Source organism: Vespula vulgaris, chromosome 16, assembly GCF_905475345.1.
Source record: "Vespula vulgaris chromosome 16, iyVesVulg1.1, whole genome shotgun sequence".
Lineage (NCBI taxonomy): Eukaryota > Metazoa > Arthropoda > Insecta > Hymenoptera > Vespidae > Vespula > Vespula vulgaris.
This window is the reverse complement of record NC_066601.1, coordinates 2,430,720-2,452,403: the sequence shown is the minus strand read 5'-3', so window position 1 is coordinate 2,452,403 and position 21,684 is coordinate 2,430,720. Positions and strand designations below refer to the sequence as shown.

General features: G+C 26.6%; 1 protein-coding gene across 2 annotated transcripts in view; it reads left to right on the top strand.

Annotated features, from left to right (window-relative positions):
* The window catches only part of LOC127069608 (protein GDAP2 homolog), a 31,135-nt gene extending 12,157 nt beyond the window's left edge, over nucleotides 1-18,978 (top strand). The window contains exons 2-13 of one of the 2 annotated variants that reach the window (XM_051006789.1): nucleotides 917-1,105; nucleotides 1,587-1,729; nucleotides 2,339-2,471; nucleotides 3,074-3,183; nucleotides 3,354-3,593; nucleotides 3,897-3,956; nucleotides 4,672-4,843; nucleotides 12,925-13,078; nucleotides 14,430-14,569; nucleotides 14,966-15,020; nucleotides 15,122-15,265; nucleotides 15,569-18,978. In XM_051006789.1, the coding sequence (XP_050862746.1) occupies nucleotides 921-1,105; nucleotides 1,587-1,729; nucleotides 2,339-2,471; nucleotides 3,074-3,183; nucleotides 3,354-3,593; nucleotides 3,897-3,956; nucleotides 4,672-4,843; nucleotides 12,925-13,078; nucleotides 14,430-14,569; nucleotides 14,966-15,020; nucleotides 15,122-15,265; nucleotides 15,569-15,634 (1,602 nt within the window). In that variant the 5' untranslated portion in view covers nucleotides 917-920 and the 3' untranslated portion in view covers nucleotides 15,635-18,978. The remainder of the gene's footprint in view (nucleotides 1-916; nucleotides 1,106-1,586; nucleotides 1,730-2,338; nucleotides 2,472-3,073; nucleotides 3,184-3,353; nucleotides 3,594-3,896; nucleotides 3,957-4,671; nucleotides 4,844-12,924; nucleotides 13,079-14,429; nucleotides 14,570-14,965; nucleotides 15,021-15,121; nucleotides 15,266-15,568) is intronic. The other variant, XM_051006790.1, reaches the window with a different exon arrangement.
* The last annotated feature ends 2,706 nt before the right edge of the window (nucleotides 18,979-21,684 follow it).

Below are 21,684 nucleotides of genomic sequence, written 5' to 3'. Positions count from 1 at the left end.
ACCTGAGGTCGACGATCCTCTTTTATACTACGAACTGGGAGGGTTGCGTGAAAGAAGAGGGTATAGGATCGGCGTTAGGCCAGACGGCGCCAGTCGTTCTGTCTCCTTGTCTTTTATAGGGGAGCCTATATCCTATATAACTTCCATGTTCTTTCTCTCTCTCTCTCTCTCTCTCTCTCTCTTTTTCTCTTATGTTTCTTTTTCTGTTTCTTTCTCTCTTTCTCTTTCTATCATGTGTATATATATATATGTATATGTATATATATATGTATATCCGCTTGGATCTATATGCAAGTAGGAAAGTTTGACCGTACACGGAAACGAAAACGCACGGAACAGAGAATAATTTGAGAAAATTCAATTGTTCCTCCGGGCCGTGTCCTTCGGTATTTTACTCTCTCTCTCTCTTTCTCTTTCTCTCTTTTTCTCTTTTTCTCTCCGTCTCTCTTCTACATACGTATGTATACAGGTACATATCTACTGTATATGACCTATATTTTCATCGATAAAGCTGTTTATTTTTAGAACCTAACGTACACCAAAAGCATTTTTCGGTCTTGACTTTCCGGTCTTGCAAAAGAAAACATTTCATATATATATATATATATATATATATATATATATATATATATATATATAATTTATATTGTTATATTTATAAAAATATCATTTCATATATATGTATTTATTTATTTATTATTTATCTGATAAATGTGTCTATTTATGTTGAAATGAATTTTTTTCTTTTTTCTTTTTTTCTTTCGTTAAAAGATAAGATAGAAAATAAAAAGAAAAAGATATTGTTCTCTTTATCTTGACTATTTATTTGATTATTCCAATAAACGCACACAGTAGGAATAAAAGGAGTATTGTTACATGTATCCCAATAGGAGTAACGTAATCGTATTGCTTTCAGCTGAATGAGGCTGATGGAACCGTTGCGTATCGCCCCGGATGTCGTCGACATAAGTGCACTAAAAAAATGGACCGATTTTCCTGTTCAACATCGATTCACGGACTATTCGAATTCTATCGATGAACCGAGTCATCACACCATTAGTCCATTTCCCTGTCAACCTGCACTTAACAACAAAATTGCATTATGGTATGATTATTATTTTATTTCAACAATTATATTACATCTAAATTAATATGATTTCATTCAGTAAATAAATATTATTATAAAAAATTAATAGGCATACATACTATTTACGTATATTATATTTATGTATGATATAATTAGATTATTAAAATTAAATGATTTATCTTTAAGGTATAGTATTTGATCTATGATTAATTTTGGAGAAGAAAATTATTATCTTTTAATCTATCTATTAATATATTATAATAATGATAGATAAAAATGATTAGTGTGTGGTAATTAGATGATAAGAAAAAAAATAATGGTTTAAAATAAGATATTATCTTATTTCAATAATACTATTTTAAATAATTCTATCTAAATTCTTTTTAGCGAAATAATTAAACTTGGTATAGAAGTATTACTATTGAAAATTATCGTTTTATATATAGATATGTATGTGTGTATATATAGAGTATTACATTTTTTTATATTTCTTTTTCAGGACTGGCGATATATCCATTTTACAAGTGGACGCCGTGGTAAACTCCACAAACGAGACAATGGACGAAAATAGCATCATGTGCCAAAGAATATTCGATCGTGCAGGGTCAGCACTTAAGATGGAAATTTATAACGAAGTAAAAGGTGTGCGTCTAGTTCGATAACGCATTTCGTTTCATTTCATTTCATTTCATTTCATTTCATTTCATTTCAACGTAAAAACAATTTTATAAAAAATTGTATTAATAATATATAAAATCGTTTATAAAATTTGAAACAAAACAGAAAAGCAAAACAGACACGTTATTTCAGTAAACAAATCATATTATTTCTATTGAAATTTTAAATATTTATATATTAATCATTTTCTCAAATAAATCATTTATTTAATGGTTACAAAAATTAAAAAAGAGAATATATATATATATATATATATATATATATATATATTTGACACATTGGAAAAACGGTATAAAGAAAAAGAACATTATTACATATTTAATAAGTGAATTATTAAATTGATTAAAATCAATAATAAGATATAAATATGTTACACAAAAAAAAAAAGAAAAAATGTTAATAATAAATAAATTATTATCGGTAAATGTTAGTTAGATTGACAGTTAGAGGAGCAAGCAATATTAAAGGCTAGCATTTTATATAATATTAAACGATTATTGTTAATCGATATATAACGTCCGACCAATCGGATACTTTAGATATCCTTAAATCTATAATAACAATTTTTTACAGAATGTAAAACCGGTGAAGTCCGAGTGACTCAAGGACATGGCTTACCCGCACGGTTTATCATTCATACTGTTGGCCCATTTTACAATATCAAATATCAAACAGCAGCTCAGAACACGTTGCATTGTTGTTACAGGTACGATATATCATGTATGTATTAATATAAAAAAAAAATCAATCTATTATCAATTTAAACGGTGATTATGAAAGTAGTACAAGTCATTAGAGATATTAAAAAAAAATTTTAATTACATAAAAGAATTATTATTTTTTTCTCTTTTTTTTTTCAGAAATAAATATACTTCCTTTTCTTTTATATTTGTTTGTCCATTATGGAAAAATAATTATTCAATAATTTTAATCGAAATATCTACCTCGAAAGGAAAAATATCCGACTATCGATCACTTTCATAATTATGATTACTATTTTTGGGTCAATATCTTTAAACATTTAAATGGTTAGTATTTATAATAATTTATCAATACGTAATACAAATGAGACGACCAAAACGAATCTCTGAAACAATTATTTATACTAACCGAAATATCTATATGTAATGACTATTTATCGTACAAAGTATTTATCATTAATTAATAAAAATACTGACCAAATAAAATAGAAATGCATAATTACCGAGCTTAATTGATTATAATTTATCGAATATGAACAACGTTCAAATATTTATCAACATTTATCAATATTATTTTTTTTCTTTTTCTTTTTTTTTCTATTTACAGAAACGTATTACAAAAATCCAGAGAGCTTGGACTACGTAGCATCGCTTTGCCAGTGATCAACTCAGTGAGAAGAAATTATCCACCTGATGCAGGAGCACATATAGCACTTAGTATGTGAATATCTCTAAAATACAATCATAATAATAATAATAATTATTATAATTATAATAATCATAAAAGATTAGTAAATTCTTTACTAATAGTTTTAATTGATTCATTAATTATATATACATACGTATACATATACATATATATATATATAAATTATATTTCATTGTAGGAACGATAAGAAGGTTTCTGGAGCAATACTCAGACTCTCTGACGTGTATAATCCTCGTCCTAGAACCCTGTGACCTCGGTATATACGAAATAATTCTCCCACTTTATTTTCCAAGAAATTTGGCGGAACAGGACAACGCATGCTGGCAATTACCAATCGATATAGGTGGAACCGATGGAGAACCATTGTTACCTGATCGTCAAATTAGAATTATTGACAATCCTCAACACGCTTTACATGGTAACGATCTATTTGTTTGAAGTTAGATTGAGAAGTTAGTTGAATAAGAGAATAAAATCTCTTCTAAAAAAGATAACTATTGTCTTGTTCGATAGGATTGGTAAACAATAGAATGAATTAATATTATTCAATGGTAACATGATCGAATAATACTTGGTGACAAAAAGAATTTATATTTTATTATGTATTGTTGTTTATCATTCGATGATTTTTCATTAAGTGTCATCGTTCAATAATGTACGTGCTTGGAAATTTTTTTTCTAGGTTTTTTTCTTTTCTTTTCTTTTCTTTTTTTTTTCAAAGGTTCAAGTTCAAATCAGGGCAACCGTTGGGAATCGATCATACCGTTAAGTGGGTCATTCGGTAAATATATATGGCTCTGTGCATTACTTGGATGGGTATCGAATTAGTCGATCGAATCGGGACGAGTATAGGACCTTAAAGCTCTAGAAATAGATACTATTATTCGATTTCTATGCGAGCAACTCTTGATCGAGAGAGACAGCCAGAGAAAGAGAGAGAGAGATATAGAGAGATCATATTTTATTATTCATTTTCAAACATTGTTATGTCGCAAAGAAAAATAAATTATATACGGAGTAGTCGAAAATAAAAAATAAGAAAAAGCGAAAGTATTTACCTAAGTGTTTTCAAAAGTCAATTAGAAACTTTTGACTCGCTCTATTTTTTATACGAAACATTTAGTGTTCGAACATCCTTTGGATCATATCTTTTTTTCTTTTTTTTTGTTTTTCTTTTCTTTTAGTATTTCTGTATTAAAACAGAGATATTAAAAAAATATTAATCTTGAGATAATTTTAATACATAGATACATAATATACATTACGCGTAGAGTTATATATCATTTGTCAATTCGTTGATATCTTGATCGTCACGCTCGTTTTGTAAATAATTAAAAAAATTCATTTACTCTTATTAACTAATTATAAAAGTAGAAGAGGCAGATAAGAAAAATTAATATCATAAATGACATACGCTATATCTAAAAATCTATATTGTCGGTGTATATGCAGAAAAGAAAAAAGAGAAAAGAAATAAAACAGATGTATGTTTCTAGACGATGAAGAAACCGTGGAACTTTCTACACAATTGGAGACATCTGTTAATATCGGAGAACATGCGTTTGCACAAATGCAAGGTGACTTGGATCGGCAAAGACTTCTTGGAGAAAGATCAGTCACTGATCCACTTGCTGATATCATGATCAAACAAATGCAACAAAAGGAAAGGTTAGTACTCCTTGTAATAATGTGAGATTATGTTTATAACATAAATTATATATAATTATTGAAATCGTTCGTATGAATCAAAAGTTCTTCTCAAGTATGGTCAAAAGTTTCTAAATTAAATATAAAAAATCAATTGCTTTTCTTTCTTTTTTTTTTTAAGCTTCCAATTAAAGTTAGGCTTGTTATTTTACGAGCTAAATTTATTATTTCGCTATATGAAAAAAAGAAAAAAATAATATCTGATATCACCTAAGAACTTTTGGCCCGCTCTATATACGTATATATATTTATATATGATTTATATAGTTTATATATAATATATATATGTATATATATTATAAATATGATTGTAACGATAGTAACGTTACTGGATTAAAAATAAATTTTAGACAGATTTATCTCGAAAATGAAACAGAAGCGTAGTAGAAATAAATTATGAAACATATTACCGGGATTCGTTTCTATTAAGAAATGGTACTTGTTGATCAGTAATGATGACATTCTTAAATTTAATTCTTCTTACTAACTGATATGACTCAGAAACTATGTAAACGCAATAGTAACATCGCTATCTTATCTGACGATACGTAGTTAGATGTATTTTGAAAAAAATATTATTATTAAATGTATTTAAAATGTAATCCTCTATAATACCATGTAATTTTTAAATTCTCTTTATGTTTAATTTTATTGTCATAAAATTAATTGTTTTGTTTTTCATATTCTTTTTTTGTTTTTTAATATAATTAATATCTAGTATAGTACAAATAGAAAAAGAGTTATAACAGAAAAAACTTTCTTACGAATTTTAATACTTGTAACAAAAATTCATTGTTTTAAATATAGTTATATTAATATTATATTACACTTACATTATACTAAGAATACTATACTAAATATATTATATTAAATGTACTATTACTAGCAAAAAATTTATATATATATATACACTACGTATAAATCAAGTATAATATATTATACTAAATACATTATATATTTAATATAGTATACTATATTAAATATTAATACTAGTAAATACTAATAACTAATAATCTGTGTTAAATATAATATATAAATAATATTTTTGTTTGTAAACAATAAAAATAACTTGGATTATAGAGGATTAATATATCTAGAACATGAATCATGCAAATAGATAAAACGTCAAAACGATAATGTTCATATATTATCTAATACACAAAGCTTACTAATCTTGATTTTTTCGTTTCCTTCTTTATATACTCTCATTGTACGGTAATATCTCATAGCTAAATTATTCTCTATGAGTCATCGATTACTAAGAAAACGTTCAAGTGTTTACATTTGGCAAGCAATTTTAATACAACCAAGCTACATAAGAGAATTCTTACGTTTGCATTTCCTGTATCATATACGTCCTCGATTTCGATATGAGATAAGAGTGCTTATTTCATTCCAATGGATGAATAGAAAAGAGAGGGAGAGAGAGAGAGAGAGAAATAGAACACTTCGAATTGTTCCCAAAGGATAGGTGGCAACTCATGTTAGGTCACTCCCACTGACCTCAAACGTATAACCAGTCAATAGTAGTCTCTCATCTCTATGGATTATTCCTAAATCGTTCTACTTTAACATAAATATTTTTCATCAAAACCGAATAATTTCTCGACTATTGGTTTATTTCTTTTTATTTAGTTTTTATTTAATAATTCTTATTAAAAATTTAATTTTTTTTGGCTCCTTTATTTTATTGCGTACTCATAAAAATATGATATTATGGTCGAATTATGGTTCTTTTGTACATACATATATGTTTATGTGTATGTTATGTTATATAGTTTTTTCTTTTTCATTTTTTGCAAATATTAGACACTTTGTGATAAATAATAACAGGATTTTATTAAGAGAAAGAGAGAGAGAGAGAGAGAAAGAGAAAAGGAAAAATAGGACATCTCGAGTTGTTCCCATAGGATGATAGGTAGAAATTTACGTTAGGTCACTCCCTCTGACCTCAAACGTAAAAGCAATTAATAATAGTCTCTCATCTCTATGGATTATTCGTAAATCGTTCTACTTTAACGTAAATATTCTTTATTAATATCAAATCTATATGGATATTTGTGTATTGGTTTATTTTTTATTTCTTTTTATTTAAAAACTTCTTGAAAATATTTTTTCTATATATATTTTTTTTTTTTTTTTTTTTTTTAGGAGACAAAAATATAAATCATATGATTATGATTACAAATCACGTGTCATCAAGATAAGAATATGAATACGAACGATTATGATCGAGTTTTTATTGAAAACATGTTTTGTTACAAATATTAAAATTTTCAAGGTAAATAGTGATAGGATTCTTTATCCTTGATTTTTTCTTTTCTTTTTTTTTTTTGATCCTTTTCTTTTTTTCTTTTTTTTTTTTTTTTCTTTTTTTCAGAACCGGTTTTTATGGAAGAAGTTCCTTGACCTAAAATTCTCGATCTTGATCTTAATGTAACTTGTGTACGTACAAACACACACACACACACATTTATAATTATACGTATTTATATATGTGTCCGTATACGTGATTTTTAATGAGCTTTAAAATAATAATAAATAATCGTCTATTATAATACATATATAAGAACTATAAAGAAATTTTGATAAAAGAAAGATTAAAACAAACTCGTTCTCTCGTCATTTGAAATTTTACTTGAACGAATAAAAATAAGCACAGGAAGGGTTGATACAGGATGGAAAGGGGTTGTGAAGATAGAAGCAAAAGTTCCTAGATGAACCAAAAGTTCCTAAAAACTAGTTGAAAAGTTCTTTGACGAAGGACGTTAAAGAAGAATCAATCTTTTTTTGCTCTTTTCCTCGAGACTCTTTAACTTTGTAATTTGAGCTAACGCTCAAGTACTTGCTTACTTACTTTTACTGCTAAGAACTACAAAAAAAGAAAAGCTCTTCGTAAAGACAAATAGAAAAAAAGGAAGACAAAAATATCAGTCGAAAAAATATATCGAAAATTAAAGAACAGGATATAAATTAACATTATTGAAAATCACGTGGGATTCGCGAAGCGAGGCTAGTTATACGAAAGAGAATTAAGAAAATTAAAAAAGGAAGATAAATGGATCTGACCTTTTCCTCCCTCTCTTCCATCTATTTAAAAAAAAAGAAAAAAGAAAAAAAGAAAAGAAAACAAGTGAAACAAATATTGAATCATGCAAGCTATCTCTTTCGTCAAGTCTTATACATACATACATATGTATATATATACACACACGTACGTACGTAAGTACGTATGTAGTTAACGACGTCTCGAGCAGGCGCCGTGACGCTTATTGACAAAAGCGCGTGCCCACCAAAGCAACGAACGAACGAACGAACGAAACGAAACGAAACGAAAGGAAACGAAAGGAAACGAAACGAAACGAAAGGAAACGAAACGAAACGATACGACGTCGTTCGTCGTTGTCGTTCTCGTCGTTCTCATCGTCGCGGTCACGGGAGTGAGTTTCAACGACGTCTTTCAACGAAACCGATTCAGTTCGTTACGAACCGTCGCGCGGAATTGCCGCGTTGCTTTCTCTCTCTCTCTCTATCTCTCTCTTTCTCTCTGTCTCTCTCTGTCTGTCTTTCACTCTGTTTCTCTGTTTTTATCCATTCGTCTATTTATCTATATATCTCAGTCTCTATTCGTTCGTCGATTTGTATATTATTCTTATTATTATTATTATTAGTAGTATTAGTGTTTATTCTTAATCGAGCAAATAATACTTGTCAATTTCGAAGTTTGTTAATCTTTTTTTTATATATATATATATATGTATGTATGTATGTATAAATATAAATATTTATATCGAGAAGATTAGAAATATTTTCATATTTTTTACGGCATTTTTACATATATAATATATATACATATATATATATCAATATATATATATATATATATATATATATATATATATGTTTGTATCTACGTGTGTGTAGCCACTTTTAAATTTGATATAATTAACGACGAAGAAAAATATTCGAAGAGACACTGTGTAAGAAGATATAAATAAATATATATATATATATAAACATATATATATTTATTATCGAAGACTGTGGTGCAAGAGGGAGATTTTAAAACAAACGCTTTTTATATTACCAAAAAATGGTCATGATCGACATGGTGGATGTTATCGAGGACGAGGACCGGTGCGTATTACGTGAATGTTACTATATTTTAATGACAAAACCCATTTTCTCTTTTCATCTCTTTCTCTTTCTCTCCATTTTCTTTTCTTTCCTCTCTTTTGTTATTTATTTCTCAATTCTCTTTTATATCTTTTTTTTTTTTTTATTTTCTTTTATATCTTTTTTTTACGATTTTCGAGTCACGGAACAACGACGCGAACACAATGCAGACATTACGTGCCAATATAATTACACGTGCTTTTGTGTGTGTGTGTGTGTGTGTCGTTTGTACTTGCATATCTTTTTAATATTTTGTTTGGTCGTGTTCTTTTTTTATTATTATTTCATTCATAACTATTTCCACGAATTATTTGTGAAATTATATTCTCCGAATGTATCTGTATTTCTGAACTGTTTCCTTCTTTTTCTTCTTTTCTTTTCTCAAACAATTTTTCGAAATATTCCTTGGAATTACTCGTTATCGTCATCGCAATCCTTTTTAATCGAAATATTTTCTTTTTTGTTTATTTTTTGTTCTCTCTCGGTTCAATTCCCTGTATTTTTAATTTCCATTTAGATTTGATAGGATATTATTTGACTTCTGCACTGGAGTGTAATCGATATTCTCTGCGTTATCAACCACGTTTGTGATTGGTTGTTGCGTTCTGTCGCATTATATAGCATATACGGAAGAAAGTAAATAGTACATAGATAATTGGTTTAGAAAAATATGTAGTATCTAATTATAGATGATAAGTGTAATAATATAATGTATATTTTATTTTCTTTTTTTTTTTTCCTCTTGTCTTTTTTCGTTTGCGAAAATTCATACATCGTAGAAAATAATGATTATTTTTCATCAAACAAGATTTTTGGCTTCTATTTTTACTGTTAACAAAATTTCCAGGAATTGTGTATACGCGTGTAAAAGTAAGATAATCCAAAAAAAGCATGAGTGAGAGGGCGATAATGACTAATGTAATTGAAATTCATGGTAGTGCACGTCACGTATGTACGTAAATACATACACATGCGCATATCTCTCTGTATATAACGTATACGTGCACTGCGTCTAATTCTAGACTGGTCGAATCAATCGAATTATCCGTGTACCCGAATCGATTTGATTTACAAATTTAGAAATTTTGAATTCTTTATAAGAGATCAGAATTTAAAATGAAAAGCGAATTTGCGTGTTCCGATTCGAAAATAGTATTGGATTTGATCAATAAGTTATGTAGGTATTTTCGATACTTAATTTGTTTTATCTAAATAAATAATATATAATAAAGTATATAATTTGCAAATTTAGAAACTTATAACCTTTTCTAAAAGACTGTAATTTAAAATAATAATCGAATTTATATATTCTAATTCGATAATAATATGGATTTGATCTATAAATATTTATAAAATTTTTAATATTTGATATTAAGTACAATATATAGTAACGGTATATAATAGTTTAATGAAATAATGATAATACATAATGATAAGTTTATGTTGAAATTTCTTGATAAGAAAACAAAAAGAAGAGTAAAAAAAGAAAACAGAAAGAAAGAAAGAAACAGAAAAGTTATACATTATTTAAATATAAAATGTTGGAAATATTTCGCAATTACTTATTGACCTAATTCAATATTTGGAAATTTCTATTGTAATTGCAGTTTCAATATTTACACGAAGATAATACATACTGTTAAATAAATTTTAAATGATAACGTATTGCTATAATATTTCACTTTGATCAACATAAAATACGCGTTAATATCAAAACCTTGTCGCATTGAAGATTACAAAAAAAAAAAAAGAAAGAGAAGAAAAAAAGGGGAATAAAAAAACGGAGGAAGAACGCAAAATTACCTTGAAAGAAAATGTAAATATTCGTCTGAACGATTCCATAAGTTTCGTATGTGTAAGTTAATACCATGTTAAACAATAATACGTTTGCTTTATATGCAATTACGACTTTGTACATACTTCTCTTCGACCTACTTGACGCATCTTACGTTTCACGTACAGAAACATAGATATCTATGTTTTATACATATATATATTGTAATATATATATACAAAAGAGGGTAAATGGTAGATTCAAGTAGAACAAAAGTATATAGTTTCATTAAATATTGATTAGAATAGGATATCCTTGTTTTTTATCGATTTTACAAAACATTTACTTACATATATATACATAAATAAATAAGTAAATATATATGAATATTAGTATATTATATGAATTTATATATGAATAAATATAAAAAAGAAAAAATTCTAAAGAGAAAGATATATTATAGATTTTCATAAATATAATATGTTGTACAGGTATTTGTTATATAGTTTATTAAATTATTTTGTTAGAGGCTACAAAAATTATATATATATATATCATGCATCGGAAAATGAAAATTAAATGTATCATTGTGTAATGAAACATTAATTGTTTCAGTAATTAAGGAACACACGATGATACTTTACTTCCGTTATTCTTTGCTTCTTATCTTAAGTATTCTTCTTCTCGATGGACTTGATCACGTAATAAAAAATTAAAAAAAAAGAAGAAAACATTAAAAAGAAACAAAAAGAAACATTATTCGTACAATTCTCATAACTAGTCTAACTTGTACGTAATTAGTAATTGAAATAATTACAGCCTTGAATTTTCTCAGTTCAACTTAAAGATTCGTCTTGCAAAATCAATTTTTTATACTCAAACGCATCCCACGTAGAACATCGTTTTACTATACTAAGAAACAAATTTTCATTTAAATTAATAAATTTCAGGGAAAACTTTTTTTCATCGTTTGTAACAACTTTGCAATAATTATTTAGAGGTTCAAAGTTAAATTCGTATAAAAATTTTATGAAATATAACTACAAAATATTTAATTTTACAAATATACTTAATCATTTCCTAAGATAATAAAAACAAACGTTTTTTATATTTATTTATAAGAGAATTTTACAGATAAAAGAACGTTTTAATTTTTTAATTTGGACAATAAAATGATTGTAGATAATATAACGATTCGCTAGAACTTTATCTTTTTGTCGTTTTTGGCCATGAAAAATATGCAACGACTACGTGACACACAATAATCCTGTCACGAATACGAAATATTTACAGCTTTCATTGTTACGTCAAAGACTTTGATAATAATTTGTAACCATTTCAGAGAAAATTCATACCTCTTAAGATCAATTGTTCTTTGCTATATTTTCCATTAATTTAAATAAAATTTTTTTCTTTATTTTTTTTTTTATTTTCTTTTTTTTACAAAATATATAATATCGAACAACAATAGAACTGCCTAGATTTCTTTTTATCGCATCTATTTAATCTAATAGATTATTTTGAAAAAAAAATCGTTTCATTCATGAGATCGATTTTAATTTATTTATATTTTACAGTAATTATTTAAGAATAATAATTTTCAATCGCCTTTTTTTTGGTACATTCAATTGCGTAAGTTTTAAAGTAGGTTTAATGGAAATTAAAATTAGGAATATATAATCATTGTCCTTGTCTCATAATTTAATCAAAGATCATTATAAATCCTTACAACAGTATTTGTATTTTGGCGTTGATAGTATTCCAATGAGAGATTTGAAAATTGTCACTTTTTTCACAATTTGAATGTCAAAACTTTGAACAAAAGTGAGATAAATTTATGATTTATTCTTTTATAAGAATACGATCTTGTTTAATAACCTACAATTTCTTTTTTTCTTTTTAAATAAATAATCCAAAAGTACATTTATTAGATAAGACTATAGATTTTCGTAAGAGTTGTAAAAATTTGGAATCGATAATCGTAAACATTGTGAAAGCACGCATAAATGAGCTTACGATTAGAAATACTTTTCATTTCTTTATTTATTTATTTCTTTATTTATTGTATGTCTATCTTTTATTTTTCATACAGGTATGAGAGGCTTTTGAGAAGAGCAAAAACGGAAGATCTTACCGAGGTATCCGGAATTGGCTGCCTTTATCAAAGTGGCGTAGATCGTCAAGGAAGACCAGTAGTAGTGTTTGTTGGCAAATGGTTCCCAGCTACAAAGATTAACTTGGACAAGGTGATGATGAAACTTCATTTTTCCTTCCTTTTTTTTTCTTTTTTATCGGTCTTATCACATTCGAATTAATCCGTTGATTCGTAATTTTTATTTATTCATTTATATTTTTCTTTGAAATTTTCTAGACAAAAAATATAATGACTGTTGTATTAATAAATTTTAATATGAAAGTAACTAAAATATTATATATATATGTGTGCATGTATATAATTAAATAATTCATATTATTTTTTCTCTTTTAACGTTTAATTCAATCTCTATTTACTTATCTATACATACGTGTATGTATAATTAAATAATTCATATTATTTTTCATCTTTTAACGTTTGATTCAAACTCTTTGTATTTCTTTTCTTTTTTTCATCCATGAACTTTAATAATACCATCAGATCAATTAAAAGTTCGGACTGTATTATCTCGTTTAGAGATTTCTCAGTTATTGTGTTGCTTACCACGCCTTAGAAAAGTTTGCTTGGACGCAGCCCTCTTTTCTCTTGGTAGTTACTGCGCGTCACTCTAGCAAATCAATATGTATATACCCAGAAATAGAACGTCTAGAGGAAAAAAAACTCTTGAATCGAGCGGCCTCCTTATTCCAAGCGTATCTTCTGTGTCCACTGAACTACGTACGTTTCTTCCTCTTCCTCTTTTTCTTCCTATTCCTCTTTTTCATCTTCTTCTTCTTCATTCATTCATTCATTCATTCTTTCATTCGTTCATTCCTTCAATCATGTTTATTTTCGCAGGTTATTTATTTGCTTTCTTTCTTTTTTTGATTTTTTCTCTTTCTAATATCTATGACGTAGCTGTAGGCATCTTCAAAAGAGACGTCAAAGATTATAGATCAAAGGTCAGCAAACCTTTTTTCATTAAAAAGGGTTTTACTCCGAATGGCTGCTGCCTTAGGCTTGCCTTAGGGCAAAGGACACTTCACCTGTTTCTTTTCTTTTTTCTTTTTATTTATTTATTTAAATTCTTTCTTTCCTTTTATTTTATGGTTTTTCTTTCCTTTTTCTTCTTTTTTTGAATTTTTAATATCTAATTCAATGTGACGAGCATTTTAAAAATAATTTCCTCTGACACTTAGCACTTTGATCTATTGATCTGTAATATAGATCAAAGATTGTATTACATTCATGAGACGTGTTCAAGCATTAAATTAATTTTTCCTTTGAACGAGCACGCAATTCTCTTTTAATAGCTCCATTAAATTATCATTCTTTATCTCTATCTTTTTATATCTCTCTCTCTCTCTCTCTCTCTTTTTATATATATATATATATATATATATATATATATATCTGTCTCTCTCTATCTCTTTCGTATTTTCATTCTTTTTTGTTCTTTGTAGGCTTTACTATATGTCATCCAGTTATTGGACCCGATCGTGAAAGGTGATTATGTGATTGCATACTTTCACACGTTGACCACAAGTAGCAACTATCCTAGCTTACAATGGCTACGTGAAGTCTACAATGTGCTTCCTTACAAGTAAGATTAAAAAAAAAAATTATATGCTTATTTTATTTTATTTTATTTTTTTCTATTATCTATTTAACGAATATCACTGATTCGTGATTGAATTAATATCGTTATAACGAAATATTAAAGTAGTTGAATTTAAAAAAAAAGCTAGTAATATTAAAATTAATTTAAAACATTGTATTAACGTGATACATGATATTGTTGCATAATAACGATACACGATTTAGTATATATATATATATATATATATATATATATAAACAATCACATAAATTACACAAGTACATTTGTGCAACTATTGTGTATAGTAAATGATCATAGTAACGACAATGATCAACTATGTGTTACAATATTAAAAATTATTTGTAGTATATTGTTTCTAATATTATTTTTTTGTTTTAGATATAAAAAAAATCTTAAGCAATTTTATATCATTCATCCTACTTTCTGGACCAAAGTGAGTACTTTGTTACGTTCGTTGAACGAACAATTTTAAAGAAACGTTAATAATTTATCTTTGTCTGTTTTTCTTTTCTTTTTTTTTTTATTGTTTTATAGATGATGACGTGGTGGTTCACGACGTTCATGGCACCAGCGATTAAACAAAAAGTCCATAATTTACCTGGTGTTGAATACCTGTACGAAGTTATGGCACCTGATCAATTAGAAATTCCAGCTTACATCACGGAATACGATATGACGGTAAAAAAAGATTGAAACCGATATTTTTATCTTTGATTATGAGAATGACGTCAATAATGTATCTTTTATTTTAATGACATTAATTATCAATCGACCCAATATTGTAATTATTTTTTTTTTTTTTGAAAATCTTATAAGTAAAGTTTTACAAGTAGTAATTTTATAGTGTCGCAATTTTTAATAAAATTTTAATTATTCGTTCGTCGATAAATCATTTGATATATCGTTAATTAATATTTTTAATTGATTATCGAATCGGAATTGTAAAAAGCTTTTTAATGAACGACGGATATAAATTTACAGATAAACGGCCTGAGGTATTACACGCCAGATCAGTTCTCAGAGGTAGAAACATCGTCGCGAACGTAACTCATCGAGAAGAGTAAAAAGAGCGAAATAATACAAGTGAAAGAACGTATATGCGATTATTAGAATAAGGTGTTTCGAAGGAAGGAAAGAAAGAAAGAAAGTGAAAAAGAAAAAATTAAAGAAAAAAAAAAAATAACAAAACGACAAATCTCGTGCAGAGAGACGTGCATGCTGTCTTGTGATGGCACCATTATCATCAGGCACGTTATTTGATTAACGGGACACGGAACATTTCTTTTTTTTTTTTTTCCAAACGTATGATCTCGTATCTCTCTTATCGTCCATTCTTCCAACATAAGAAATAAAAAAGAAAGAAAGAAAGAAACGAAAAGAAAAAAAAAGAAACGCTTTACACTAAAAGGACGTCGACGAGAGAATGTGACGGAAAAAAAAATCTCGCTGATAGCTTCGTAGGATATACAAAAAGAAAATAAATTAATTAATGAAATAAATTAAATAAAATGAATAAAAAGTATTTCGAGGAAGCAAAAATATTATATACCTATGTGAATACGAGGGCGACTTCTTTTCAATCGCGGTCTTTTACTTTTCATTTTTCTTTTTCTTTCATTCATTCTTTCTTTCTTTCTTATATTTAATTTCTATCTAACTTTTTTTTTTTTTTTTAATGTACAAATTTCATTTCTAAAACGAAAAGAAAAAAAAAGGGGGCAAAAGAAACAAACAACCGGACAGGCAAACAAACAAACAAAGCCGCGAATTTTTCAAATAGCCCTAGTACATTGACGCGATGACTCAAAAAATTCTCCCCTTCTTCAAAAAAAAATAAAAAAGAAAAAAAACAAGAGTCTTCTTAAGAAATCGATAAACTTATATGACTGATCTATACTCGATATAGATCTTACATTATTTTGAGCTGGATCATAGTCGTGATTTAAATCCTAACTTGACCCTGCAACTGCCATTAGTGCACAAAAAAAAGGAACAAAGAAAAAAAATACAAAAAAAGAAAAAAGAAAAATACAAAAACATGTACGTGATTAAAAATTTTGTTCACATCGCGATTTAACTCTATTTTGCGAATTTCAATTCCGTATTAATGCACGTAATGCACATTAAACATTTTTTTTATTTTTATCCTACTTCTTATTCTTCTTCTTCTTCTTTTTTCAATGTGATCGTCACCTTAGATCGTTAGTAATTCAATTTGTGATTGAATAGTTCGTGTAAACTTTTTTTAAAAGCCTACGACGGAAATATATATATTAAACTATCCGACAGTTGTAGGATCAATTTGCAACTTACGCTATGTGTGTGCGCGTGCACGTGTTTGTTTGCGTGAATGCATATGCAAGAATGTGTATGTGTGAGAGAGAGAGTGTGTATGTACGTGCGTGTACGTGCATTTTTGTCGAATGATCGATTGGTCACTAACACTCGAAAGAATTCCCATTCGCCTAAAACGAAATATATCGGCTGCCAAAACACCAATAATAATTAATATTCTCATTATCGTAATCGTTATCGCGAGAAAATGAGAATGGATTAGAAGGAATGACAATGTTAAATTCTTCGATAAGAATTATTTCGATTATTTTTCTATAATTGTTCTTTTTCTTTTTTTGTCGGCAAGAGACGGCAAGAGAAATAAATAAATAAATAAATAAAACAAGCCAAAAGAAAAATATTTGCATCTTTTGTTCATTGCCGATAACGTATATATTATATGTACATTATTGATATTTTGTTGAAAAATAAGCTTCAGTAGAATATTTTCGATCAATGATGAATAGATCCGCATAATTCAGTGAAATTGAAAATAAGTCTTGTTTAATTCAAAAGGCCAGCGTATTAGACTAATATAAAAAATAATCTTGAATGGCAATTATACAATTCACATTTGTTTCTTCGCTTGAAAAATAATTTTTTTTTTTTTTTTTGATTTTATATAAATCTATATAGCACGTTTATGAGAAATTATATAAAGTTATTATATTTTGTAAGTTATTAGGAAAAGAAAGAAAAAAAAGAAATAATGACGATACGTAAGATCTATGTGTAAGGAGATTAACAAATGAAATTTGTCACGGGATGTAAAATTGTCATGTGAAGAAGTATGTTGTAAAACTTTGTTAAAAGTGTCGGATTAGACGTCACTTTATTTGTATAATTCTATAAATAGGACACGAATGAAAGAGAATAGACCAAGTTGAATATGAAAAGAGTGTCATTGTTATATTAATAATAATATTAATATATATATTATATATTATATATTATATATATATATATATCGTCTGCAATGTATGTAGTCGTACAGTACCATCTCGAGTTATTGAGAACTCCCGTTATAAAATCTGTTATATAAATATATATATATATATATTTATATATATATATGTATGTATGTATAATATATGAATCGGTGATTATGAAAGTGATCTAAGTCATATGTGTATTTATCGTTTTAAAATATTTTAATAAGCAATTGCGTTGTTTGAAATATATAAAAATTATTTTTCTATAATGGTACTAACAAAGAAAGTAATTATGTATATGCGTATATTAATCCTTGAAAGATAATTCCTTCACTTTATTATAAAATTTTATATAAAAATTATTGTTCTTAAACACGAATAGAAAAAAGTAATTGTGTATATTTATTCTTGAAAAATAATTCCTTTAATGTAATTATAAAATTATGAAATTAAAAGAAATAAAAATGAAAAATAAAGTCTGACAAACAATATGTCTTTTAATAAATAGGATTCGAAATGACTTTACGTCACTTTCATGATCAATCAACGATTGTTATATATATATATATATATATATATATATATATATATATATATATACATACATATATATAAATATATATATATATATATAATATAATCATCTGCCATCGCATAATGTGAATATTTTCAGAGAAGATTAAACCAAAAAGAAAAGAAACCCAAACACGTAACGAAGAATGAAATTTAAATGAGTTCATGCAAAGGAATAAATAGTTAATTACTAAGCCTTATAGATTCGACTGTTGCGTATGTGTATTTCTCGAAGAAGAAGCAGAAGAATAAAAAGAAGAAAAGGAAGAAGAAAAGTGCAATAGATCGCCAAAGATCAGCCTAGATCGTGACTCCTGGACCATATACATAATTGCCAAAAGAAAGACCTATGGAATATTAGATGGAGGTGAAAAACTGTCGAAATGAATAAATAAATAAATAAATAAATAAAGCAATAAATAAATCATTTGAAAGAGAGCTTGCTCGCAATGTGTTGCACGAAATTCAAATAATAATAATAATAATAATAATGATGATGATGATGATGATGATGATGATAATGATGATGATGATGATGATGATGATGATGATGATGATGATGATGATTATAAAAATAAAAAATTGTTATGCGTTTATAGTGATAAATGAATAATAATGAAAAAGAAAAAAAGAAGATAAAAAAAGGTAATTTGTAAAAGAAAGTCATATAAAGCGAAAATTAAACCCAATTTTTCTGGCAGGCCTTAATATAGTAAATCCTATATACGTATATAGTATATACATATATACAATATATATGTATATGTATGTTACAATGGACTCTGATCCTGAACGCCGAGTAAGCTTTTCGTATATGACCAAGATAAGCAATCGTTTGCACTGGCTTATAAAATGTTCGTGCAGAACAATTCTAGAGTTAATAAATAATTATCTAGGTAACAAAAGAATCCTACGCCAATAAAGATTAGAGTTAATAATTTGTATGTCTCTTTTTTGTCACTTCGTTGTTTATTTTTCTCTGTTTTATTCTTCTTCTTGTTTTTTCTTTCTTTTTATGTTTTTTCTGTGCTCTTAATTGTACGAATGTTCGTGACGATCGAGTCGAGACTCCTTTGAATAATAGTGATATAATATAATTCAGAGATTACGTTAAAAAAGTTTGTAATAGAATCAATTAGCCGATTACATTTGATATGAAATCTTTTTTATCTGTTTTTAATAGTATTCAATATATATTTATATAATAGCCAGTAACGCATAAAAAAAGAATGCTGTATAGAAAAGAAATTTTACAATGTTAAAAATATGCGAAAATAAAAGAGAATTATCCGATATACACAGGGAATTAAATTATAGAATTATAAAAATTCTTTTGTTTAATAACTACTAATCCTACACGTTTGTGAGTTTAATCATAAATTTCATTAAGCGATAATATTGTATATGATAATTTTCACGGACGTCATGTACCTTTGTAATATAATTTATCTTAATGACAACAAGAGAGAGAAAGAGAGATTAATCCTATTAATAATAATAATTATTATTATTGTTATTATTATTATTATTATTATTATTATTATTATTATTATTATTATTATTATTATTATTATTATTATTATTATTCGATCCAACCTGAAGAAAAAAAAGAATATTACTATAATTGTAATAAATGAATGAAACACTTCTAACTGAGTATATCTTACATTGAAAAGAAAAAGAAAGAGAAAAAGATTATTTTACAAATTGGCTGTGACTTCTGATCTTGATAATATACGTAGATATGACATATATTCATTCAAAACATTTAAATCGGTCGATCCAAGATCTATTTCAAGGTAGATAATTCATCCACGTATTTGTTCGAACACAATTATATATTAATTATATACACTTATGGAGACATATATTTAACGCTCAAGACTCGCTTTAAAATTGTTATTCGACGGTGTAATTCGACGGTGTAATTAATCAGACGACAGATTCTTATTTTTTTTTTTCTTTTTTTATTATATACATTATATATAGCTGTTATATCATTATAGATCATACCGTCCATCTCTGACAATCGATCTTGGATAAAAACATTTAAAGTATGTCTTGAGCAATGTGCAATCGTGTTATAACAGATTACAATTGTTAAAAACATTATAACAATCCGATATTCCTATAAATTAATCTGTACTGTGTGCCAAATGTATAAGTTGTAACGTTCAACCGAATAATTTCTCTTTATTTGTTAAATGTTAGATCTATAACGTTAGATCGATAACACTGAATTGAATTTTGATTTACGATATGATTCCATTTATTTTAACGTAATATGTTTCTTTCTTAAATTCTTTTTTCTTAAACCAAACGAACGAAACGAGGAAGAGATATTAACGAAATTAATATTGACATTAAAATAAATAATAGAAATGGAAAACTATAATGTCATTGTTAAAAAAAATGTAAAAGTTTTAAAAATTAAATAAAGTTATTATATTTATCAACGCAAGTTATACTGTTATATCGTATTAAAAAGATTATTTAAATAATTAATTAATTATAATCATAGGAAAATCATGTTTTACGCATAGTGATTAGATAATCAGATCTAAATCCAAAAGCTTACAATATGCATAGTGTATACGTGCCTTAAGCTACCTTATATATATATATATATATATATATATATATATATATATATATATATATATTGTGTGTGTAGGATAAATCCTTCTGGAATTCTCCCCTTCCCCCCCCCCTCTCTCTCTCTTTCTCATTATTTTTTCTTGACTTGTCGAAAATCGTGCCAATTATCATAGTTTAGATAAATGGAACATTATCGTAAATTAAATTTCGTTTATTATTTCTTCTCCTGAACGAATTTATTTCTGCATGAAGAAGAAACAATATTCATTTTCGTTTTTACAGATGATGTTTTTATTATTATAAATCCAAAGTTTAGATAAATTCTATTAATTATTATGACAATGACAAGAATGGCTGGCTTTATATTATAAGTTTAATGATTTTTAATTCATTTGAATTGTTCTAACATTCATTATTCTTTTCTTATTATGAGTACAATGAAATTGCATTATAATAATAATAGTAATAACAATAATAATAATAACATTTCTGCGTTTATTTATATAATAAATCAAGGTACCATTAACTATTATAAATTACATATGTGTAATATTATAATAATGAAACACTGACTTGTATTGTTAAGTTGAATTAATTAATTAATTAATTAATTAATGTAATTGTTAACAGAAAAAAAAAGAAAAAATATTGATCGACGTA